The sequence below is a fragment of the Canis lupus genome, chromosome 6 (genome assembly GCF_003254725.2).
Source record: "Canis lupus dingo isolate Sandy chromosome 6, ASM325472v2, whole genome shotgun sequence".
Taxonomy (NCBI): domain Eukaryota; kingdom Metazoa; phylum Chordata; class Mammalia; order Carnivora; family Canidae; genus Canis; species Canis lupus.
In genome coordinates, this window is record NC_064248.1 from 62,732,281 (window position 1) to 62,757,888 (window position 25,608).

General features: G+C 43.7%; 2 protein-coding genes across 17 annotated transcripts in view; one reads left to right on the forward strand and one right to left on the reverse strand.

The window, feature by feature from the left end:
- Positions 1-2,616, reverse strand: part of DNAI3 (dynein axonemal intermediate chain 3) — an 81,568-nt gene extending 78,952 nt beyond the window's left edge. For 5 of the 6 annotated variants that reach the window (XM_025417792.3, XM_025417793.3, XM_025417794.3 and 2 more), the window contains exon 1: positions 2,453-2,616. The gene's annotated coding sequence lies outside the window, so the exon portion shown is untranslated. Of the gene's footprint in view, positions 1-1,960; positions 2,105-2,452 lie in introns of those variants that run through there. The other variant, XM_025417790.3, reaches the window with a different exon arrangement.
- Positions 1-25,608, forward strand: part of MCOLN3 (mucolipin TRP cation channel 3) — a 44,893-nt gene that overhangs the window by 3,130 nt on the left and 16,155 nt on the right. For 2 of the 11 annotated variants that reach the window (XM_049111734.1, XM_049111739.1), the window contains exons 3-6: positions 8,399-8,620; positions 16,319-16,548; positions 20,305-20,481; positions 24,761-24,914. In XM_049111734.1, coding sequence (XP_048967691.1) covers positions 8,428-8,620; positions 16,319-16,548; positions 20,305-20,481; positions 24,761-24,914 — 754 coding nt within the window. In that variant the 5' untranslated portion in view covers positions 8,399-8,427. Of the gene's footprint in view, positions 1-2,170; positions 2,189-2,638; positions 2,777-3,136; positions 3,484-8,398; positions 8,621-11,986; positions 12,264-12,638; positions 12,845-12,897; positions 13,019-13,640; positions 14,218-16,318; positions 16,549-20,304; positions 20,482-24,760; positions 24,915-25,608 lie in introns of those variants that run through there. The other 9 variants (XM_049111737.1, XM_049111735.1, XM_049111736.1 and 6 more) reach the window with 9 other exon arrangements.

The following is a 25,608-nucleotide window of genomic DNA, read 5'->3' on the forward strand; positions in this document are numbered from 1 at the left end:
CTGCTGTAACACACACACCTGTTTACACGTTCTCGTTTCTTACCTGTATGTATGTATGTGTGACTTACTCCCAGCCATGAGATTTTTAATTCTGAGAAGACCCGTGGCACTGCACCTTCTCTTCACCTAGGGTCTTCCTTAGAAAGTATTCTCCAGAGTACTTCAATTAGCGGACCTTATCTGGGTGGTCAGCATCCACTTTTCTTAAAGTTTTTATAAGCTCATCATGCTTATGTTCCCCTCCCCCCCCCCTCCTTTTTTTAAGAGATTCAGAATAAGATCCAGGACTAATGTCTTGAGAGTCTGGCATATGTGTCTCCAAGAACTGCTTCTTGGTCAACCTCCACAAAGACCCTGACTAAGCTTCAAGATTCTCCAGGTCCTTCAGCCATCTTCTGACAAGGTCATAATATGCACCCTCCAGAGAGTAACTATTCCTACGATGTTTCTGATTAGTTTGCCACTCTTGTTTCTCCCCTTCCAAACTACTTCCACCTCTTCCCAAGATTGGATATTTACTTATTTAAGTCAATGCTCTCCCATCACTTCTGCCTTTGAAATTTCTTCTGAATTCCATGCCCTCCTCTCCACAGCCTCCTCTGGTCCAGGCCTTCAACATATCTTCCCATTTCAGTAGCTCCTGACTATTTTGTGCCATGACCCCTTTTGGCAGCTTGGTGAGGACCACACATCAAGTAAAAATATGAACTTACAAGGGGGACAGTTATCAAGCTATTTTTTAAAAATCATGATAAAATAATTCATGTGCTTATTTATTAATACATTAAATAACAAGACCTAGCAGTGGTTCTAATTACTACCTTGGTTTTGAAGAAGTGATGAGCATAAATAATACATCTGTAACATCCATAATGTATATGAAAAGAGCCATAATTTCTTTTGATAAAGTCCCATGCGCTGCTACTACTGCTATGGTTTGTCACCAAATGCACACATTTCAATTAGTGGTTAGTAAAAAATGAACAGGTAATTTTTTTTTCTATCCAGTTTCCCCTCTGCCCATCTTCTGAATGGGTTATGAACATTCATTTAACTTGCCTCCCTGGCTCTGTTCCAACCAGAATGGTTGCCCACAGGGCAAAAGCAGATCTGAACAGGTCACCTCCCCATACACTGCAAAATATAATGCGGGTCCCAATTGTCCACAGTGGCCTTCTCCTCCAGTGGTGTAGAAATGGAGTTCATTTGAAAAGCAAATTTTGTGGGCCTACTGTGATTTTGCAGGGCTGGGGTGAGCCTGGGACGCTGCATTTAAAAAGTCACTATGAGGTTGTACTAGTGGTTGGCAGATGAAACTTTGCCAAACAGGGTAGAGCCCAAATGTGTCAGCAGCACCTTGAACATCCTTCAGTCGGCCTCACGGCACCCTCCCTTCCAGCTCTAGTCCAGCCTCACCGGATTACTGTTATTCTCCAAACAGTCTCCTACTTCCCCATGTCCCTCTCTGGGGAGCCCTGTTCTTCCCCTCCTGCCCTGCTCCCCACCATGCACACATTTCTTTTTTTTTTTTTTTAAGATTTTATTTATTTATTCATGAGAGACACACACACAGAGATGCAGAGACATAGGCAGAGAGAGAAGCAGGCTCCATGCAGGGAGCCTGATGCGGGACTGGATCCCAGGACTCCACGGTCATGCCCCTGACCGAAGGCAGGTGCCAAACTGCTGAGTCACCCAGGGATCCCTCATGCACACATTTCTCTGCTTACCTAAATCCTACTCCCTCCTCAAGGCTCAACTCCTCTCCGAAGCCTCCCCAACTGTCTCACTCAGGCTGAAGCCCTCTTGTTCTCCCTGACACTTTCTAATCATGATGCCAGGCTTCTGCAAAGGCTTCAAACTCAAGAGCTGCCTGGAAGATTGTGGTGGATTCATTCAGCTCGCAGCACACGCCCCAGGTGGGCACTGGTGGTCCCCAGGAATCAGACAAGGCCCTTACCTTCGGAGAGTTAACGTTCTCCCACTCATCTCCATTCTTCATCTGCGCCAGCCCTTCTGTAAGGGTCCTGAAGTCACCTCTCCACGACAGCCCACGCTAATCTTTCTTCTTTGATCCTCTGTGCCTAGATCATGCTGTTTTCCTTTTCATCCCTCCCCCCTCCCCCCTTTGTGAGCTCCCACCGTTGCACAGCAGTGGGCTAGACGATGAGCCATACTGCTGGACAGGGTGAGCGAGTCTTCAGACTGTCCTTACCTGCTGTCTCCTGGCTAGGCTGGGCGTTCTTTAAAATCAGGGAAAGCTTTGTAGTTTTGTGTTCTTTTGTTTGTTTTGTTTTTGTTTTTGTTTGTTTGTTTGTTTGTTTGTTTTTTGTTTTGGAGTTTTCACTGCATCAAGTACCTCGCGGGCCCAGCGAGTGTCCCAAACTCCCTTGAAAGAGGGAGTAAGATATTGGTTTCCCAAGCCTCCTTTCCCATCCGGACCTCCCCTTACCTGACACTGCTAAGCCGAGGGGAAAAGAAGCCTCTCTGCAGTTCCGTGGAGAAAAGGCCTTTGGGGGTTTTGGAGATGGGAAGTCTGACTCTCCTCTCGGAAGAGCTCAAACGGCAGCTCCCCGGCACGCTGTTGCTAGGACAACCTCCGTTGCTAAGGGAAAGAGGCGGCTCCTCTGCTGAGATTGACAAGACGCCGCTACCAATAGGGCGTCTACTCTCCGGCCGCCTCTTCAAGGCCGCACTTGTGATTGGCTGCTGTCGTGCTGACGTCACGCAACTCGAACCGCCGAGAGATCCTGGGTTTTCGCCCGCTCGGCAGGAGGTGTGCGGTTTGGGTTCCCGCGTGGAGGGTGCTGCTGGCTCGGTGGCCCCCGGGCTCCACGGCCGCGCCTCAACCCCTTCGGGCAGCTCCGCTCCCCCCCCCCGGCGGCCTGGGGGCGGTCCCGGCGGCCGGCGGGACGGAGAGACAATCAGACCCGACCGAATTCCGATGTGTTACATTTTCCTCTTGCCCACATGCTTTTTTTTTTTTTTTTTAATACCTTGACTCATACTGGAGGTCTCCGGGGAGGAGGACTAAATCCCTTAGTAACTCCATGATTTGCTTTATCTGTGGTTAGGAGCCCAATGGGGATCCCTGCAGGTGATGCTCATCCCCCTCGCCTGTAAAAAAATAAATAAATAATAATAATTAAAACTACTTAATTTGTAAGCTGGCAGAACTTGATAAAGTACGCAATTGACTGCTGTCATTGGTCCAAATTAATTTTTTTACGCCCGATTTAAATGAAACTGTCCAGTTGAGAAGAGGCTTACAGATTGATGGCATATTTAAGATGTGGTCCTCAATAGGATGACTTTACACGGCGTGTAGAAAGATTGCGGTGTTTATTCTTTAAAATATCTGAGGGATTTGTGCTTGTAAAATGCAAATAAATTTTACTGAAGAAATCGTTAAAAAAACAAAACTTACCATTCTGACATGGTGACAACCTTTTCCCAGCCTCTTCTACTTCCTGACACTAAAAGGTTAGTTTTCCCTGGGCTCAGTGCTAAGTCTTTTTCTTTTTCTTTCTTTTCTTTCTTTTTTTTTTTTGCTCTGCAGCCTGCTGGTGGCACATTCAGTTCTATTGGCTTTAGTCATCTTGCAAAGCACATCAGTGACTTCCATTTCTATATTTTCAGCCTCATACATCTCATAAATGTCATTCAACACCTGAACTTCCACTACCTACTGGACATTTCCAAATACATGTCTTACTAGCTCATGGTGTTTGATAGTTGCCAGATGAAGATATTGAATGAATAATTACCATACTACAGGCATTACAACCTAGCAGAGGCAAAAGTCAATTTCGTTGTCTTTCAGATAGTTTTTGGAAACTTTTTACATCCTTTATTTTCTGCCTTAGGTAGTAGTATCCACTATCCATTGGTCTGCAAAACTAGAAAGCTGAGAGTCATCCCTGACTCCTACTGCTCACAGTAAACAGGTCACTAAGTCCAGTCATTTTCCTTTCCTAAATTATCTCTCAAATACTTAATCTCTTCTTAGCCATTCTCCCTCCCTCTCCCTTACCTCAGAAAGGCCTCATTTCTCACCTAGATAGTGGTAATAGTCTCTATTTTTTTTTAAATTTTCTTTATTTATTCATGAGAGACAGAGAGGCAGAGACATAGGCAGAGGGAGAAACAGGCTCCCTGTGGGGAGCCTGATGTACGACTGGATCCCAGGACCTTGGGATCACACCCTGAGCCAAAGGTAGATGTTCAACCACTGAGACACCCAGGTGCCCTCTTCTTTTCTTTTTATTATCCTTTAAAGATTTTATTTATTTATTCATGAGAGACACACAGAGAGAGAGGCAGAGACACAGGGAGAGGGAGAAGCAGGCTCCCTGCAGGGAGCCCAATGTGAGACTCAATGTGAGACTCGATCCCATGACTCCAGGATAACACCCTGGGTTGAAGGCGGTGCTAAATCGCTGAGCCACCAGGGCTGCTCTATTCTCCTTTAAAATGTCTAAAATAGAGACGCCTGAGTGGCTCGGTGGTTGAGCCTCTGCCTTCGGCTCAGGGTGTGATGCCAGAGGAGTTCCAGGATCGAGTCCTGCATCTGGCTGATAAATAAAATCTTAAAAATAAATAAATAAATAAATAAATAAATAAATAAATAAATAAATAAATAAATAAAATCCCTATTCAATGTTTTTTTTTTCCTATTCAATGTTGTATGTCAATCATATTTCAATAAAACTGGAAGATGTATCTGAAATCATTATTAACTAAAATTGACATGAAGTTGAATAAACTCAAAGAAGCCTAAGGCAGCTTGGACATGCTTGTTCCATGGTTCTCCACAGCCCCTGGCATACTGCTACATAGGCCCAGGGACTTGTCCCAGGATGAAAGCTGAGCTCTGGTTGTGCAGAGCTCTCTACTCCTCTCCCAATCTGCCATGCCCTTTAATAAGTGTGCATCTGTTCATCCCACAGCTCTACTTCTATCTCTAACTCAATCTGTAGTGCCTTTCTTCATCTTTGTTACCTGGTAAACTCTCATTTATTTTTCAATGCCAACTCAAATATCACTTTCCCTGCAAAGCCATCCAGGCCCCCAATAGAATTAATCACTCTTTTCTGTTTTTCCATTATAGCAAGTATTACACTGTGTTGTAATGACTTGTTTATATGGATGTCTCCCCTGCTGGACTTCAGTGTGGGGTTGGTGTTTCTTCCTTTCATATCTCTATTGTTTAGTACAGTATCTGACATGGGTATTTAATAAAATATATGTTGAATTCTTTAATTGATTGACTATTATTTAGAGCATATCTAGAAAAACTACCTAACAAAAGTGTCTTTGCATTCTTCCAAAGAATTTCCTTTTCTTAAAAAATTCATAATCTTTTGCAGTCAGATTTAAGGAAGTAAAGATTATAACCTTGTGACTTGGATGAGACATCAAGGCTTTTTGTCATCTTTTCTTTAGAGACATCCTAAGGGGATGACCATTGGAGTAATGAGTCATAAGTCATGATACTGAGAAAGTTAGAAATTAAATGGAAAATGTTTAGTAATGTCTTCATGTTACAAACTTAAATTACAAATGATTTGCTGAACATCTGTTCTTTCATGAGAGTGATCAGAAATGAAACATCCCCTTGGTGGCTAGTGAACACTTATGCTATTCCAGGGGATGCTGAATTAAACCTGCTTAAAATTTGAAGGTATTTAAAAATGAGTTTAAGTTTTACTAATTGAGTGAAAATATAATGAGTCAAGAATTTGTAGTATATTTCTCTGATTATTTAAGGACATCTTGATAAGTTTAAGATTGGAATTATAGAAGGGTAATCTGACAAATTAGATATGAGGTGGCTCTTTACTAATTATTATTTTAGTGAATGGCTTTCCCACCCCTTTTAAGATTTTTTTTTTTTTTTTAAAGAGCTCAGAAACTAGGAGTTGAGGACCATGAATAGGAGTCATTATGCATCTTCATTTATGCCTGTGACTGTATGCCTGGGAGGGAGAGAGGGCGGCAGGGAAGAAGAGTCCTTGTTTGAACTCTAAACCGCTGGGATACAGCATGTTCAAAAAGTGCTGGAGAAGACTATCACAACCTATTGCATGAGGAACTGAGGAGCATCCTAGAAGGATACTCAGCTTCAGAAATGAGAAAACAGAAAAAACTGACCTGGGGACAAAGCTTTACTTTTTAGAGGAGAGGACCAATTGTGGCAATTTTAGGGGGGAAAAAAAAGAACTGAAACTTCAATAAGAAATTGAAATCTGTACAACACTTAAGTGAGGAGATGGGTATTTCTGATGACATCTACACAGAATAGCTTGAGTCTAACTGGGACTAAAGAGGATTACTACTCCCACTCCTGCCCTCATCAGAGTTGCCTGTGGGCAGCTGATGTCCCTAGAAGGACAAATGCAGGAGGTGAGGAGAAAAATATGGGGCCATGTGGTAGCAGAGTGGTCTTATCTGTAAGCAAAGAGGAGACTCCATTCTTTATACCCAGAAAAACTCCATTCTCTGCATCCAGAAAGAGATGGTGGTGGGAGAGTCTTTGGTGGTGAAAGTCCTACAATATTAATGGGCATCAAGAGTCAGTGAAATAACAGTTCTAGGTGTGTAATGATTATTACTATTAGGACACTTAAATATTTTTAAAAGTGGAATCATTCAAATAATACTGTCTCTAAAGTTAGAAAATTGTATTGGAAGCCTAAATTTGGTACTTTCTGGATAAGAGACATCAGGCAAGCTATTAAACACTCTATATCTCAGTTGTACATCTGCAAAATCTGGGATGACAATGCTTTCCTCAGAGCCAAGCCAGATAAATATCGAGAGCAACCACATTGCTACCATAAGGGCCATTTCTGCAAAGACATGAAACTTCACACCAGTGAATTATAAATAGGTTGTCAGTTAGTCCAGCTTTCCGTACCAAGAGAGGAAGAAAATTGATTCCTCTCCACCAAGTAGACAGCTTCTGATCTAAAAATCTAGGTTGAATATTTTTGTCACTTGGTATGAGTCACAAGGTTTAACCAAAAGGCAGTGCTTCCAGCTCTGAGTTCAGCCAGTTTGAATGTTTAAATTTTGAACAGTTTAATATGTTCTCCATAAGCTGTTTAGTTTGGAAAATTGTGTTAATAAATTATTTCAAATGTAAAGAAAAAGTATGCATGTTTGTTAACAGAAATCAGTTTTGTCATATTTCTATTAGGTATATGATGAATAAATTTTTAACGAATATTATTAGTATGAAGGGACACCAAATTATTAGTCTATCCAGGTTGCCCACAGATCTAAATCTGTCCCCCTTAGCACTGCCATAAAAAGGCCAGCATATGGGATCCCTGGGTGGCGCAGCGGTTTGGCGCCTGCCTTTGGCCCAGGGCGCGATCCTGGAGACCCGGGATCGAATCCCACGTCGGGCTCCAGGTGCATGGAGCCTGCTTCTCCCTCTGCCTATGTCTCTGCCTCTCTCTCTCTCTCTCTCTCTCTCTCTGTGTGACTATCATAAATAAATTTAAAAAAATTTCAAAAAAAAATCTAAAAAAAAAAAAAAGGCCAGCATAGTGAGAATGTGGTACATTCTCAATGAATAGTTGTTGCATCAGAATTGATCTTAAATTCCATTCAATTTACAGACATTGACTCTGCCCTTTGGTGGTGATTAAAGGGAGATCTGAATATTCAACATTCTACTAGACATTTCTACTTGAATGTCTAATATACGGTTATCTAAAGTGTGGCCCCTAAGATCACAGCCAGCCAGGAAATATTTGTTACTAATCCACCAAAAGTTTTTACCCATCTGCAACAAAAGTACAGAAATTAAAAGTTCTTAAAAACGTCAGAGCAATTTGATGGAATAACTATGTTACATATGAACAAAATTGAAGTTTATATTTTAAATGTCTTTATTTCATTTTCTAGTAATTTATTTGTGTTGTGTATTATGAAAGTATCAGCCTGTGAGAGAAATGGAAACAAAACCAAATTCCGTAGCCTCTGACAGTTTGAGAAGCACTTAGTAGACGTCTGAAGCACACGTTCACAAAGAACTACTGATGCTCCCCGCCAGCCTGCTCATCCTGCAGTGGGCTTCACCTCAGCTGATGGCAATTCCAACTTTACGGTCACTCAGACAGAAATCTAGGAGTCGTCCTTGACTCTTTTGCTTTTATTTTTTACCCTTTGGGATATATTTAACATTGCAGCCAGAGGGATACACTTTTATTTTTTTTTTCTAAAACCTAATTTTTAATAGCTGTATAATATTTCATTATATCTACCTTAACGTATTTAAGAATTTTAAAAAATGTATTTAAGAATTCACAATTGTACATTAAGGTTGTGTTTTATATTTTATATATGATTCAATGAATATTCCTGGTTTTTGTTTTCTTTTTTTTAGGGATACACTTTCAAAAGAGAAGACAAATCATGCCAGTCCTGTGTTTAAAACCCTCCAGTGGCTCCCATTTCACTCTACATGAAAGCCAAAGTCTTTACAATGGCCTATGGTTGTGGTCCAGCATAACCCAGCCCGTTCCTGGCCTCATTTCCTACCATTCCTTCCTGGGGCTCACGCTGCTGCAGACACACTGGCCTCCTTGGGGTTACCTAAACGTACCAGGTACTGGGCTGCTTTACATTGGCTGTTCCCTCTGCTGGAATACTTAACGCAGATAACTTTTCAGTCTTTGCTAAAATGTTAACTTCTCAGTGAGGTCTATCTCCACACTATTTAAAATGGCATCTTCTCAACATTCCTCATTCTCTGCTCTCTGATTATTTTTTAATTTTTTTTGTGAAGATTTTATTTATTTGTGGTGGGGGAGGGTCAGAGGGCAAGGGAGAGAATCTCAAGCAGACTCTGCACTGAGCACAGAGCCCATGGTGTTTGTGTGTCAGTGAGGGGGATGGGGGTCGTGAGGGGGTAGTTGTGATATCCCAGGACCTGAGCTAAAACTAAGAGTCTAGCACTTAACTGACTGAGCCAGCCAGGTGCCCCCTCTGACTTATTTTTTTTCCCCCACAGCACTGATTACCTTCTAACATACTCTATAATTTACTTATTATGGTCATTGACTGGCTTTGTCCACTAAAATGTAAACTCTGCAAGGGCAGAGCTGCGTCTCCAATGCCTGAATCTCTGCCTGGGAAATAGAAGATACACTATATATATTCAATAAATGATTTGGAACAACCGCTTTGGAGAGTAATTTGGAAGCACCTATGGAAACTAAAAATGTAAATAGCCTATAATCTAGCAATTCTACTCTTGGATATTTACCCTAGAGCAACTCCTACATATGTGTATGAGGGAATGCTTCATGGATGTTTACTGCAGAATTTCTTTGTAAAGGCAAAGGATAGAAATTACTTAAATGTCCCTCAGTAGGAAAATGCATAGTGTCTTGCTTTAGTTAATAAATTACCATAAAGCTGCCGAAGTAAACAAACTTGCTTGGATATAGCTCAGAATCAAAATGGTGAGTTAAACATTGAAGACTACAAAATAATGCCATCTTTGTGAATAAAAATATGCACAAATTATTTCTATTTATTATGGATACACATATGTGAGAAAATATCACAAATAAACAACTTATGATGATTTATACCAATTCATGACAGAAGGTTACTTTTGGGAAGGGATGGTTAACTTTATAATGTTTTATTTCTCATAATAAAAAGACTGGAAATAAATCAAATGACATGTAAAATTTGTTGTATTTGGGAGCTGTATTTTAGTTATTTTTTGTGCTTTTCTTTTTTTTAAATTTTCTTAAAATTAAAAAATTGTCTTCTAGACCATAAGATCTTTAAGAGCATACAATGTTATTACAATATTATCAACTTTTCCCTATGCTGTACTTTTTATCTCTATGTACCACCTATTGATTTTTGACAAAGATGACAAAATAACGTAGAGAGGAAAATTAAACCTTAATAGTCAACATAATAATATTATTGGCTCAAAGGAATATACTGACGTCAAGTCTAAAGGAAGACAGGAAATGCTGACATGCTGAGTCAAAGATTAAGGTCAACATTTCTGGAGAGCATGACAGGAGCACATTAGAAAGCACCAGTTTAGATCTAGTCAATCTTGCTTGTTATTGTTGCCATGTTATAAGTGTGTGTTCCTGGTCTTGCTAGTGAGTACATCTTGCAAATAAAATAACATTAATATGTTTATATACATAGAGTACATTGTGCTAATCCTCTGGATAGTATGGTATTTCAAGAAATAACAAGTTTTACAAGAAATACAATCATTATATTATACACCAGAAACTATTATAACATTGTGTGTCAACAGTACCTCAATACCGAAAAAAGAAAGACATAACCAATTACCAAATAAGTGAAATATTAATTTCATATTAAAAAAAAGCAAAAGAGAAAAAGGGGAAAACATAAATTGACCATATATATGTATATCTGGATTCTCTGTTCCATTGTCTATATATATTTTTTAAGTCTCTTTTCATGAATACCAAACTGTCTTCCTTATATAGCTTTATAATAAGTCTTGAAATCAGGTAAGGTACATTCTCCAAATTTGTCCTTATTTTTAAAAAATGCTTTGGTTATTCTTGGCTTTTTGCATTTACATATTCATTTTAGAATCAGCTTGTCAATTTCTACAAAAGAGCTTTCTGGACTTTTGACTGAAATTGAGTTGAAAGTATAAATGAATTTGGTGAGAACTGATATATTAACAATATTGACTCTTACGATCTAGGAACATGGTTGATTTTTTCATTAATTTAGATCTTCCAAAAATTAAAAAAAAAATCAATATTTACAAGCACATGAAATATGCCAGGCACAGTATTGGGTGCTTTACATGTATACTATTAATTAAAATTCTATCATTCCTTTCATTGGACAGATTAAACACAGAAGGAAATAGGGAGGTGGAGAGGCTCAGTAATTCCCCACAGTCAGTAAATGGAATGAAAGGGTTGGGCCCCCATTCATTAGACTCCATTTTCTATTCTTCAGTTTACTTACCTCAGCTCCATCTAGGGTTAAGTGAGGGCCACCATTTATGCCTGTGAACCTCTCTAAAGTTCAGATTGTTCCTGAACAATCAAGCATTTCAAACTCCCACTGTCCTAAGGACTTTACTAAGGAAGTAGTGTTAAATCATGTGGAAGCATGTGGGCATTAGAGATTAAATTATATTTTCCAAATTACACTTGAGAACCAAGTGTGCCTGCCAATTGCCCACTTTTTAATATCTACCATGTTCACAGCACCTGGGATCCGGGTTTATGAACAGCATAAAATTCTTGTGCCCCACTGCAAGAAAAGATATTTCTATTTATTAATTATCCATGCAAACTGGTTTAGGATTTTTAAAAGGTTTTATAAAAGATCTGATAGCTCTTGATATCGTTTTGAGGCCTTGCCTGTTATGGGTATTCAGTGACCTTTACAAACTTAACCGTGCCCCCCACTCCCACCCCCAGTAACTTAAAAAGCAATTACAACAAGCCGGAAGTGGCTGTAATTAAAATTAATCAAAGTTTTGATCTATTTCTGACAAGCAGTAAGCTCAGGTTTAATTTTTAAAAAGAATTCATGAAGAAAAAGGTCATAGTGGGAGATGTACTCTTAAGGAAAAAAAGAATGGATGACACTTGGTAAGGATGGTAAGGCGGGCTTTATTTAGGGCCGTCCAGAGAGTTCTAGGGACCACTGCAATAGGACTTTATGATGGGGGGGGAGACGAGGCGCAACTCCTACTACCACGTGGGCAAGTGGAATCTGATGGGGGGGGGGGGGGGGGCAGTGAATGGGAAATCACTACCAGGAGAAAGCAACAAGGTCGTTTTGGCTAAACCCACCTAGCAGGATTCTTGCTGAAAACAGCCCAGGCGGATCTGACTTCACCTGGGGGCGGGGAAACGACCTAGTCACTCGTTGAGGGCCATCGGATATTGAGGATGTGTGTGTGCGAGGGGGGGGGGGGGCGCGTTTTGGTTAGTCTGACTTAGCAGGGCTCTTGCTACAACTGGATTTGAGAAGCAAATACAGAAATAAGCCAGGAGGGCTGTTAGCAGCCTAGCTAATGTTTGGCCACGCAGACAGTCCTTGTCACGACCTCAAGTCTGTCCGGCCACATTCCTTCTGAGAGCTTCCCAGGGCTTCCTGTCCCAGCGCGCGGCCTAGAGGCTTCCAGAGAACAGTCTGCACGCAGTCCTGCAAAGCCCAAGGCCTAGAGCACGTATGAGGCTCCGGTTTGAAGAGTCTTGCACTGGGTGATTCCCCCGACGCGGGCCAAGGAATGGACTGCGCGCAGGCCCCCGCGGCCGAGCCGCCCACACCCCCGCACCTGCACCCCCCGCACCAGCACCCCCGCACCTGCACCCCCCGCACCTGCATCCCCGCACCTGCACCCCCCGCACCTGCACCCCCGCGGCCGGGCCGCCTGCACCCCCGCACCTGCAGCCCCGCACCTGCACCCCCGCGGCCGGGCCGCCTGCACCCCCGCACCTGCACCCCCCGCACCTGCACCCCGAGCGCCGCGAAACCCGAGCCGGGCTGTGCGGCCTGTTTGTGGGAGCAGGGAGGGGCGTGACGGGGCTCAGGGACGCGCGCGGCGCCGGGGGCCCACCCAGGAAGGGCGGGGAAGGGAGTGGGCGCGAAGCGGAGCGGCTCCCGAGCCGCGGGGCCGAGCGGGGAGGATGTCACCGGCGGCAGCTGGCGGCCGCGGGACCCGCGCGCGACGGGGCTGAGCCGGTCCGGGGCTCCGGGAGCGGCCGGGCTGCCGCGCCCCCTGCGGCCGAGAGGACCCGCGCCCGCCGCAGGGAGTCGAGCCCGGCGCCGCCCGCGGCATCAGGTGTCGAGGGAACGGCGCCCGCGGGTGCGGGGGGACGGCGATGAGGCGAGCCGTCGGCCACGCGCAGCGGGAGGGTCGGGGCCCCGGGCGTCGGCGCCATGGAGGGGCCCCGGGGGCCGGCGGGGTGCGAGCTGCAGCGCGTGGGCTCCGCGCCCGCCCCGCCGTCGGCGCAAGGTCGGGGCCCTCGGGCGGCGGGGGCCGGGCTGGGGCCCGGGGGGTGCGGGTCCGGGCGGGGCGGATGGACGCTCGGGCGGCGGGGGCCCGGCGGGGGCGGGGGCGGGGGGGGTCAGGGCGGGTGTGCGCTGGGGCGGCGGGGGTCCGGGGGTCCGGGGGTCCGGGCGGGGCGGATGGACGCTCGGGCGGCGGGGGCGCGGCGGGGGCGGGGGCGGGGGGGGTCAGGGCGGGTGTGCGCTGGGGCGGCGGGGGTCCGGGGGTCCGGGCGGGGCGGGTGGACGCTCGGGCGGCGGGGGGCGCGGCGGGGGTCCGGGCGGGGGGCGCCCCGGCGGCGCGGCCCGGAGGCTCAGCGGCCCCCCCCGCCCGGCGCGAGGCCCCCGCGAAGCCTGAGTCCGGGGAGGGGGGGGCGAGCGCAAGAAGCGGCCCGCGGCCCCCCGGCGCGGGGGAAGACCCGGGGGCCGAGCGCGTCCCTGCGCAGCCAGCCTCTGGGCTCCAGGGGCCCCCGGGGGGCGGGGGGAGGAAACGGGGCCGCAGCCGGGGCCTGGGCGGGCGGAGGCGGACCGCGCACCCCCCCGCGGGCAGACCCGCGCCTCGGGGATCGGGGGGTCGGTGTGGGAGCTGGTGCAAGGCAGACGGGAAGGGGCTCCTGGGGCCCAGGCGCTTAAGCGTCCGCCCTCGCGGGAGGCCGGCTCCCCGCGGCGCGGGATCGAGTCCCGGGGGCTCCCCGCCCAGCCGGACGGTCCGCGTCCCCCCTGCATCTGCGGGCTCCGTCTCTCAACAAACAAATCTTAAGAAGAGGAAGAAAGGAGGGAGGGAAGGAAAGAAAAGACTTTGGTGTCTGGTGAAGTGAGAGAGCGCTTCTGGAGAACTTCACTCACTCGGTCCCTGTGAGGTCTTTCTCTTCACGCACCTTCCCCGGCTTCCTCCCCCCGCGGGGCCCCTTGCGGGGCGGTGGGGGGGGGGGGTCGGCGCTCCTTCCGCGGCGCGCGGCCTGACCCTTTGCAGGGTTTTTTAAAAAGGATTTTATTTATTCACGAGAGACACAGAGAGCGGAGGAGCCACAGGCGGAGGGAGAAGCGGGCTCCGTGCTGGGAGCCCGACGCGGGACCCGATCCCGGGACCCGGTGTCACGCCCTGGGCCGAAGGCAGGTGCTCGACCGCTGAGCCCCCCGGGCGCCCCCACTTGGCAGTTTTGTAAGGTGCGCGCCCCGAGGCGTCTCCTCTGTGCCTCGGCCAAGCTACGTTTGCAGCAAGTGTAGTGGCGCGACCTTGTGAACGAAACGCCGGCCTCTGGGGCAACCTGACGCCCGGTGCTGGATCGCGCCCTCTCTGCTCCTGGGGTTACTGTTACACGTTGTGCCTTGTTTGTTTCCACCTTACTTTTTCCTTGTATCAAAAGAGAAAGAGCTTCTGGGTCCTCCAATCCTTAATTTCCCAACAGGCTTTATTATTACCAGCCTCGCTACTGCTGATGGTATTCATGTGCAAGTTTTGATTTACGGTTTTAAAATCCCGTTTAAATCTTTAAATGCTGCCTTTTGAAGAAGGAAATAAAATGTTCTTGAATGGAAAGCCTAAGGAATTGATAGCTTTTTTTCCCTCCCTTACGTCTTTGCCTCATACTTTGCACTTTAAGACGTAAGAACCGTACTTGAAGGAGTTCTATCGTAATTTATTCATTTTGAAGATACGGCAGATGCTATTTTTTATGCCGGTGTGAACTGTTTTATGCTTGGCTGACTCAGCACTGCCCTTGTTAATCTTTTCACTAATTAAGATTGTAAAGACTTACCCCATAGCTAGTTTTGATGGCTAATAACTTTTATCTATTATTTGGAGATGTCGGGTTTGCTAAGAATGGTTGAATCAGAACCAAAAGTGGGATTCTGTGTTTGGAAAGCAGTGTGATACCTAAACAGAGACTTGTTAGATGCTCTATTACTATAGTTTGACTCCCTCCAACCCCCACCTTGATTTCTGAGTAGAAGTCACTGTAAAAATCTCTCATGGAGCAGGCCTTTCTGTTCTGTGTGGAAGATCTCGACTCTCCCGGGTGGTTTGGGGTATTCTATTTTGAACAGGTTTCCATAATATTAAGTAATCTGAATGAAAATCCAAGGTAGGTCCCCACTTCTGGAGTGACATCTTTGTCATTTTGGACTACAAAGGCAATAAAAATAGCCCTATCTTCAAAGAGACAAAAGAAATAGTGGATAGGAGGTACTTTGAAAAGCAAAATGTACTACATAATATTAGGCCTTCAATAAAAATCAAATACGAGTGATTGGGATTTGGACTTAAATTGAGCTTCTGCATTCCCCTTTGGGGAGCAGTTAAGTTTCCTGAGCCTCCACTGCCCCTTAGGAATCTTGTTTCCTGTTTAGGAAGCTGACTTGGCTGTTAAGGCTATAGGGGGAGTGAGGCTGCGTGCTCAGTGTTGAACTCTGTGCAAGGGCTTTATTTGCATTTTTATTTAATAAGAATCATATGAGGATAGGTATTGTTATTACCCTTTTGCAGAAGAAAAAGCTGAGGCTCAGAGAGGCCGAGTGACTTGCCTAGGGTCACAGAAGTGTCAAGCCCTAGAACCAGGATTACATACTAAACATGGCCTTAGTTCCCTACACCACACCTTGCTACCTTTAACTCAGTGTTTTTTTTTTTAAGACTTTATTGGAGAGCATAAGCAGGGGGAGGGGCAGAGGGAACACAGACTCCTCACTGATCAGGGAGCCCAAGGGGGGGCGGGCACTGGATCCTAGGACCCTGGGATAATGCCCTGAGCTGAAGGCAGGTGCTTAACCGACTGAACCACCCAGGCGCCCCTAACTCAGCGGTTTTAAACTTATTTTGATAATCTGATGAAACTTTATCGCTGCAGGAAAAATGGCCATATCTTCATATACACAAAATTTTGCCTATAATTTCGGAGGCTACCTACCTTCTAAAACTCTTCCATAAGCTTTCAGGTCACCCTGCTCTAACTGTATCTGTTACTGAAGGAGGCACAGGGTGTATACCTGCTATCTAAATGTCCAGATATTCCTCTACCAGTAGAAGCAGCCCATGAATTCAATAACTGTCAACTGAGCGAAAATTTACTTAGTAACTGAAACAAAAAGAAACAGGACATGTTACACTCTAGTCGATTCTATAAACATCTAAAGTGCAATTTAGAACAATGGTGTATTTGAAACCAGATCTTTTGTTTGGGCTTCTTCAACTATCCTACTATAGCAAAGAATAAAGATTAGTGCCTTTAGTTACAGAATGTAAACAATCTTTTTTTTCTCCCCCTAGAGATGGCAAATCCTACGGTTGTTATAAGTAGCTGCAGCTCTCATGAAGAGGAAAATCGTTGCACTTTTAGCCAGCACACATCGCCCTCTGAGGAGCTTCTGTTAGAAGACCAGATGAGGCGAAAACTCAAATTTTTTTTCATGAATCCTTGTGAAAAGTTCTGGGCTCGAGGTAGAAAACCATGGAAGCTTGCCATACAAATTCTAAAAATTGCAATGGTGACTATCCAGGTAAGCATCTCAAATCGCCAGTTTAGCGAAGACCTCTTTTAGTAACAGAGGAGTAAGGACAGTTGTTTTTTCTAACTCTGAACTGTATGTATAATGGAGATCAATAAATAAGGAAACACACAATCTTAAACCCCTCTCTCTGCAGTGTTTGTGAAAGAAGACTGAGGTTTTCCCCTTTTTTCCCCTTCTTATCTTTCCTTAACTATTTTAGTTGCATAATAGAATCAGTTTTTAGGAAAAGAAAATTTTAACATTTGCTTTTTAATAAAGAAGCTGAAGGTTTCTAAATCAGCCATGAAAACTAGTGGTTGCCCAACCAGAGGATTCTTTTCCTTCCTAGTTTCCCGGAAATTTCTCTCTCTTCAGAAACTTTAAAGGTTTCTGTTGATGCGAGTGCTTGGATTCTCATAGCCCTATAGTGGGAAAATGTGGAGTTAACTATAAAGGAGTGGCATAGGTAGTGAAATGTTATGAGACTTCATTTTAGGAGAGTTTGAATCTCATTTCCTTGACATTTTTTCTTTATCAATACTGATTGTGATTTACTCTTGTGAAGATATATTTTCCTACTGGTGAGAGTAATTATCCCATTTTACAGATGAGAATACTGAGGCTTAATGAGGTAAAATAAAGAAGAATGGAGCTGGGATTCAATTCAGATTTTATTCTAAGACCTGTGTTCTTAATTACTCCTAAATTTATCTAACCATCCTCTGTTTCCTAGAGTGGTCAGGAGGAAAAGTGACCAATGGTTTAAGATATTAAGGCTGTTAGTGCATTTAGGTACATTCTTAAAAGGAACTGAGGGTTTTTCTTTTTTTAAAGATATTATTTTTAAGTGATCTCTACACCCAACATGGGACTTGAATTTACAACCCCGAGATCAAGAGTCGTATGCTCTCTGAGGGTTTTTCTTTTCTTTCTTTCTTTAAAAAGATTTATTGGGGGGGGGAGGGGACAGAGAGAGAGAGAGAGAGAGAGAGAGGGAATCTCAAGCAGACTCAACACCAAGCATGGAGCCCAACAGAGGGCTTGATCCCACAACCCTGAGATCATGACTTGAGCTGAAACCAAGAGTCTGTCTCTCACCCAAGTGAGCCACCCAGGTGCCCCGGGTGATGTTTCTTAATTGTGGTGTTTCTTTAATCTGTATTAGAACAGCCAAACAAATACTACATAAAGACTTTGTAACTGAGCAAAGAAGTGTCACTTGGTGACAGGTACCCTCTTCTCAGAGGGAAGAAGGTAGACTTCCTGTTCATTTGGAGATTTTGTGTCTGCAGGAGCAAAAAGAAAGATGTCTGCAATGATGGGCACCCTCCTAAATGTTCCCTTTCCCCACAGCCTGGCACAGTCTCTGGGTTACAGGGGTTTTCTCTCTGCCATGGGTATCCCTTGAGGTCAGGGACCATTGCTTCTGCACTGCATCCTTGGGACCCAGCTCAGTGCCGGCATGTGGGGGGGAATTCATCGATAATTGGTCTTTGGGAATTTTCTGGAGGCTTTTTGTCATCAGCTTCATTAGATGTAAAATCCTTGGCCATCATCTTACTGGGATTTATATAGGATACTTGGCTTAAAGAGGCTCTTCAGAGATAGAAGTCCAGTTAGATGGGGAGCACTGACATGTGTGGGGTGCAGGGCATATACATCACAAGGAGAGGTGAAAAGAGAAGAGATTTTTGTGCTCTATTTTGCTCCAGTCAGACTCTAGACAACTTTGTGTAGCATGATAGTGTGGCTAGAACTTGGATTCAGTCTGTTAGACTTGGGTTCAGATTTTGACTATACACTTGGTAGTGATGTGACTTGAAAAAATTATTTAATTTCTCTGGGCGTTTATGTGCCTATCTATAAAATGGGATTAGTATGAAGGAAATTCCTGGTATGGCACATAGGTGCTCAGTGTTGTTTCCCTTTTCCGTATAAAATACACCCTGCCTCACTCTGGGATCCAAGTCAGAGTGTATGTTCTAAACTTACAGTGTGTGTGTGTGTGTGTGTGTGTGTGTCAAAAAGAAAGTGAGAGCAAGAGTGTGTGGGAGAGAGAAGGAGGGAGCAAGAGAGCAAGAGATTGAGATGATTTCGAAGGAAAGAGAAGGTGAAAGAGAAACTTGGAGTAAAGTTTCAGGTGTGATGGAAAGCGCTGATGTTAATATGACAGTGTAGCAGTTAAACAACTTTTTTGTACATGAATAACCGAGTTTCATGTAAAACTCTGGGGTCAATCCCAGATAGTAAGGATATATTATGTTAATATCCTTTAATTTAGAGATCAGTTGAAAGAATGTTTTTATTTTTGGTCTTATTGTCACAGTTTTGGTAACTGACAATTAACTATAGTGATTTGATAAGAGGACTTAGATTTATTTAAGACATTTCTTTTTTTTTTTTTTAAAGATTTTATTTATTTATTCATGATAGTCACACAGAGAGAGACAGAGAGGCAGAGACACAGGCAGAAGGAGAAGCAGGCTCCATGCACTGGGAGCCCGATGTGGGATTCGATCCCGGGTCTCCAGGATCACGCCCTGGGCCAAAGGCAGGCGCCAAACCGCTGCGCCACCCAGGGATCCCAGACATTTCTTATATTGCTTGTACACCTGCTTCAAAACCTTCTTGGTGTCCTGCACAATTCATTTAAAAAAATCTTCTACTTGGGGCACCTGGGTGACTCAGTGGTTGAGCATCTGCCTTTGGCTCAGGTCATTATCCCAGTGTCCTGGGATCAAGTCCTGCATCAGGCTCCTTGCAAAGCGCTTGCTTCTCCCTCTGCCTATGTCTCTGCCTTTCTCTAAGTGTCTCTCATGAATAAATAAATAAAATATTTTTAAAAAATCCTCTACTTGCTGTAGAAGAACTCTGCACCATCTGCCTCCAGCTTTTCTGCTGACTTTTTTTTCTTGCTGTTCCTTCAGTTGGATTGTCCTGGGATCCTCAGTACCCATCCCCCTCAAGTGCGAAGTTCCACTCTACCTTTTTAGCCTCTTTCCTGTGCTCCTTAAATGTCCCCACCTGAGTTATGCACGTACTTCAGGGGTTTTCTTTCTTTCTTTCTCTTTCTTTCTTTCTTTCTTTCTTTCTTTCTTTCTTTCTTTCTTTCTTTCTTTCTTTTTTATTGATATCATACCTGTGATCTCCCAATATGGTTTTTTAAAAACATATTTTATTTAAATTTAATTTGCCAACATATAACACCCAGTGCTCATACCATCATTCCAGTGCCCTCTCATTGTTTCTTTCTTAAGGAAACCTTTCCATTTCTTTAGGTACAGTGACCTTGCTTCTCTAAACTCCTAAAGGAGGGGATCCCTGGGTGGCTCAGTGGTTTGGCGCCTGCCTTCGGTCCAGGGTGTGATCCTGGAGTCCAGGGATCAAGTCCCACATCAGGCTCCCTGCATGGGGCCTGCTTCTCCCTCTGCCTGTGTCTCTCCCTCTCTCTCTATGTGTCTCTCATGAATAAATAAATACAATCTTTAAAAAAAATAAACTTCTAAAGGAGGACGTCTCTGAGCTAAAGCTTTTGATGGGGACAGCAGCATTAAGTAAGATCGTACGTGAAAATGTGCAAAACCACTTTTTCTTTCATTTGAAAACTAAAAGCCTACCTTATCCTCAAGGCTAAATTAATTTACAGCTACCAAAAGTTTAATTTCTGTTGAATATTCAGGATTAATTAGACATTGACTCTTGAATAAATAAATTGACCTTTTATTTTCTTGTTTTTGTCGCTCCCTTTTCCTTTTTTCTTTTAAGCTGGTCTTTTTTGGGCTAAGTAACCAGATGGTTGTAGCTTTCAAGGAAGAAAACACTATAGCATTCAAACACCTCTTCTTAAAAGGATATATGGACCGAATGGATGACACATATGCAGTGTACACACAACGTGATGTATATGATCAGATCATCTTTGCAGTGAACCAGGTAAATCAAGTATGTGCATTCTTACTTGGGAGAAAGAACAGACAGGGAAATTGTTAGCCATGTACACAATAGAAACTGACATTCTATCGTAGAAGGGTGAACGTTTCTGTGGTGATATGTATAAATGATATGCATAAAACCATTGTAAAATAATTTTTAAAAAATATCACCATCAAACTGTGAACCTAGAAATTGAGAAAAGCTTTTGTTTATTAACAGAGAGACAGAAACTTTAAAGACTTAATTAAAAAAATCAGAGCTAGGGGTTGGCATGAATGCCTCAAAGATTTAAAATTATTAACCATGGCCTTGGTTGTTAGTAGCCATTAAGTCTTGGGAGTTTATACTTTCAGGGGCCCTTAACAAATAATGAGAATATTAACTTTGCAGAGCACATATAGCAACTAAGACCTGAAAATTCATTTAAAAAATAAGGGCTTTGTGTCAGACATGACAATGATTTTATTGTAATATTGATTCACTGCCCCCCCCCAAATAAAAATTATAGTGTAATTACAGTTCTTCATTATCTAGAGATAATCTGCACTGTGAGATAGTAAATTGCTAGAATGACATATCTGTTTGTGGCACCAAGGCTTTCTGTTAACACTAGGATTGTGTAAACTGGCCAGAAATCTACAGTAATAGAAGTAAACTGTGTAAGTTACTAAACAGAACAATGGATCTGTGTGAAAAATTTCTCTGTCAAGGCAGAGCTGCAGAGGCAAGTGAGGACAGACACGCAGCCTGATTAAAGCCCCTGGAGGCCACAGCCACTTGGGGGCCCCATTGATCAGTCCCACAGGTCACCTGCCTTCCAGCCATAGTTCCACATTCCTGTCCCAGAGTCCTGTGACTCAAGCTCCAGGGCTGCCCTGTAGTTGGACACAGTCCTGCACTTGCCCCTGACCATCTAGCTCTTACACAGACCTCCATAAAGAGTCTTATTAGGTCAGCAAGGAAGTTTGGTCATAGCCAAAAAATGTTAGCAAGTTACCTGCAGTCCCCTTGCACCTTAGATCTTTTATGTTTCAAGATCTTAGAAAGTTTAAGACATACAATTTCTGTGGTCAGGAGGTTTGTATCTTTACAATACAATTCCTGTGAGGATTGCTTCAAAAATAGTGGGCACTCAGAAGGGCTAGGGACCTCATACTCGTATGACTCTACTTCATGACCCCTGCCTGTCTTTCCAGCTTTACTTCTCATCACGCACCATTGCAGGCACACTGTTCTACTTGGGACCTTACCACATTCAAGATCTTTTACCTTCTTTTTCATTTAATGGACTGTTTACCTTCCCACCCCCAATATAAATCTACCAATTTGTCTCTGAGTAGCTTTAGCAAGGCTTAATACACTTATTTCCTTGAATAGAGAATAAAACCCTCAAAACCGAGTATCTCCACTGTTATACTACTCACCCCCTACATGTAGGACCTAATGCTGCTTAACAACTTATGCAGCTTCCTTTTATTACCATAGATTTCTGGCCCCTTCCCCCAGTCCCAGTGCTAACAGAGAGCTTAGTGCTGTAATTATATATCCTGTCCTAGGAGTTTATCATGTCACTGTGAATTGGTCAGTTCTAATAATGAGGAGCAACTATTGCATTATAATAATTTTTACCTTATCATAAATTTGACAAACATTTGAATACCTATTCTATGCCTCCTACTGTTTTAACTGCTGGGGTTGGAACAGTGGCCTTGATAAGTTCCTTGTCCTGTGGAATTTACATTCTAATGCAGGAAATGGATTTTAACAAGTTCAATCAAAATCATTTGGTTTCAGATACTGATGAGTGCTATGAAGTAAAATTAAGTAGCATAAGGGCATTAACAATTGCCTTCAGGTGGTCAGAAAAGGCCTCTCTGAGGCGTGGAAGTCTGGGGAAGAATATACCAGGCTGAAGGAGTAGCAACAGCAAAGGTTCTCGAAGCCAGAAAATGATAGGTATGCTTGAGGAAGAACAAAGGAGGTGAGTATGGCTGGGCTAGGTCTGGTCTCTCAGGGCTTTTTAGGCCCTGGAAAGAAGCTTTGAAATTTATTCTGAAAGAGACTGGAAGCCATGGGAGGGCTTTCAGTAGGGGAGAGACTTCAATATACATTAGCAAAGGCTAGTATTTATTCTCCAAATGTTTAGTATCTGTTGTGTATCAGATATTGGGTTTTGTTTTTTAAAGATTTATTTATTTGAGAGAGTGTGTGTGTGTTTGTGTGAGCGGAGGGAGGGCAGAGGGAGGAGACAAGCAGACTCTGGTGAGCCCCAACATGGGGTTCAATCCCCAAATCCAGAGATTATGACCTGAGCTGAAATCAAGAATCAGATACTCAGCCACCTGAGCCACCCAGAGACCCCTCAGATACTGTTTTTGGTGCATGGGTACTAGTGACCAAATAGACAAGTCGAGGAAATCATATTTTAATAGGGAGAGATAAGCAGTATATAAGATAATAAACAAGGATATTATTTGTCAGTTGGTTATAAGTATACTATATTAAAAAAAAAAAAGCAGGCAGAGTAAATGAATGGAGGTGGTCAGGAGAGGACTCTCTGGTAAATGACAGGTGGACAGGGCAGACCAGAGTGTGGGGAGGTATGCTGTAGCCATCTCAGGGAGGAGCCCTCCAGGGAGAAGGGGTAGCATGAACAGAGCATAGAACAGTTTTGTGTTTTGGGTATCGCTGTCCTAAGGGCATTACATGCATTAATTTCACTTATTTCTGTAACAGTCTCATGAGTTCCATATGGAGACTAGACTGTGGTGAAAGGCAGATGGCAGGCAGGAAGACCACTGAAGAGATTCAGCTTGTCAGGGTGAGAGATGAGGGGGTGTGGACAAGGGTGAGAGCAGTGAAGGTGATGAGAGGCAGATTTGGGGTATAATTTGAAAGTAATGCACAATTTTCTGATGGACCAGAAGTGGAGTATGAGAGAAAGAGGCTAAAGGATCATCATTCCTAAGCTTTAGCCTGCAAAGCGGAGAGGCTTATGGAGTCACTGATTAAAAAGGGCATTTTCATGGAAGGAGCTAGTTTTTCTGTTGACACATTTATGTTTGAGATATCTCTTAGACACCAGAGGTGTCCTGCAGGCAGAGTGCTACCCAGTGGAATTCAGTGGAAAGGTCAGGAGATGTAAATTTGGAAGCCATCAGCATACAGATAATGTTTCAACACGGGACTGATTGAGATCACTTATGGAGAGAATGTGGATGAAGAAGTCGAGGATCAAATCCAAGGGCATTCTGAGACGTAGAGTTTGGCGGGAGCAGGATTCAGCAGAGGAGACTGATACTGTGTCCCAGAAGTCAAGTGGAAAAGTATCCTGGGAAAGCACTAGGCTGCATCAAACACATGGGCAGGCTACGTTAAATGAGAACCATGCCTCAGATGTGATAAAATGCTGCTCTTGGTGGGCTGGATGAGGCCTAGCTCAGCATCTATCCCATAAGGCTCAGATTATAAATGATTTATTTCATTTAATTTAGCATGTTTCACATGCATTGTTTCATAGGATTATTTATCTCTGTATCCATCCCATTAAATTGTTAATTCCAAAAGATGGATGCTTATCTTTGTATCACTAATTGTGCCAAACAGCATTGTTCATGGTAAGCCATGAAACACTTTTTTTCTACAGAAATCCATTCAGAGTTTTAGGTTGATGATTATTCCTAAGTACCATAAGATCCTCATTTGTAAAATCACATTTTATTTTATTTAGAGGACTCCCTGGGACAAGGGAATATTGCTGTGGAAGTGACTAAACTGTGTTCTTGCAAGGATAAAGAAGAAACAGGTTTTTGGGGGGAGTTATTTTGCATGTTAGCTTCCTATACTTGCCCTTTCCTATATTACAGCAGCAAAGCAGAACCCTGACCTTACAAGAAATAGTTCAGAGATAAAGTTCGTATTCACACTGAACGTAAAAATCAGTTCCTAAACATAGTTCTTTAAAGAAGGAAAGATCCACAGAGATGATGTGCTGTAAGCCTTTAATTTTGTAGACAAGAGACCAGAGGTTCAGAAAACTTGTGACTTGCCCACGCTCATAAAAATGAGACCCAAGCCCAGAACTCTAGTTTGGAAGTACTCTTGGCTGGCTGCTGTCCTGGTGCCCATGATCATGTCCTGTGCTCTGTGTATCACTGTGAATGTGAATGTCTCCACCTAGGACGCAGGTTGGAACCTGCCCATTTCACAGGAGGGGTGAGTAAAATCGTGGCTTCATTTCTGTCTGGCTGGTGTTCCCATCCCATTTTGTTTCTCTTTTCCGTTGAAGTACTTGCTTCTACGCAATACCTCGGTTGGGAATCATGCTTATGAGAACAAGGGGACGGAACAGTCTGCTATGGCAATCTGTCAGCACTTCTACAAGCAGGGAAACATCTGTCCTGGAAATGATACCTTCGACATTGATCCAGAGATTGAAACTGGTGATGTTCTTCAAAAGACTAGAGCTTCTATTTTTTAACTCCTTGATTCACACTTAAAATCAGCAATTTCATCTCTGAAAATGTTCATGTGGTCAGTGCTATTAGGTCATAGCAAGAAACTATGTAGGATTTATTATGTGTTGGGTACTGTGACTTATGATTTTAAAAAGCAACAAGAACAAACCAATAAGGCAAAATATGTTATTATCCTCATTTTATAGAAGAGTAAAGTATGGCTCAGAGTTAAGTGATATGGTCCAGATGGAGCTAGTGAGAGGTGGTGCTGAAATTTGACCCAGGCTATCTGTGCTCTTAGGCACTATATTCTTAGCCTCTGTGTTCCACTGCCTCTTGCACTGGATAAGCCAGTTAAGTACACTTACCTTACAAAACATTGTACCTGCAAATTCGTCATGCATATAAAACTCCCTCCCCTCAACTGCTCATCTCTACTTAAAATCTTTTTTTAATCATTTATTTGTTTATTTTTTAAGATTTCATTTATTCACTCATGAGAGACAGAGAGAGAGAGGCAGTGACATAGGCAGAAGGAGAAGCAGGCTCCATGCAAGGGAGCCTGATGTAGGACTCCATCCTGGGACTCCAGGATCATGCCCTGGGCCGAAGGCAGGCGCTCAACCGCTGAGCCACCAGGTGTCCCAACTACTTAGTATCTCTGATGGTTGGTTCGAGA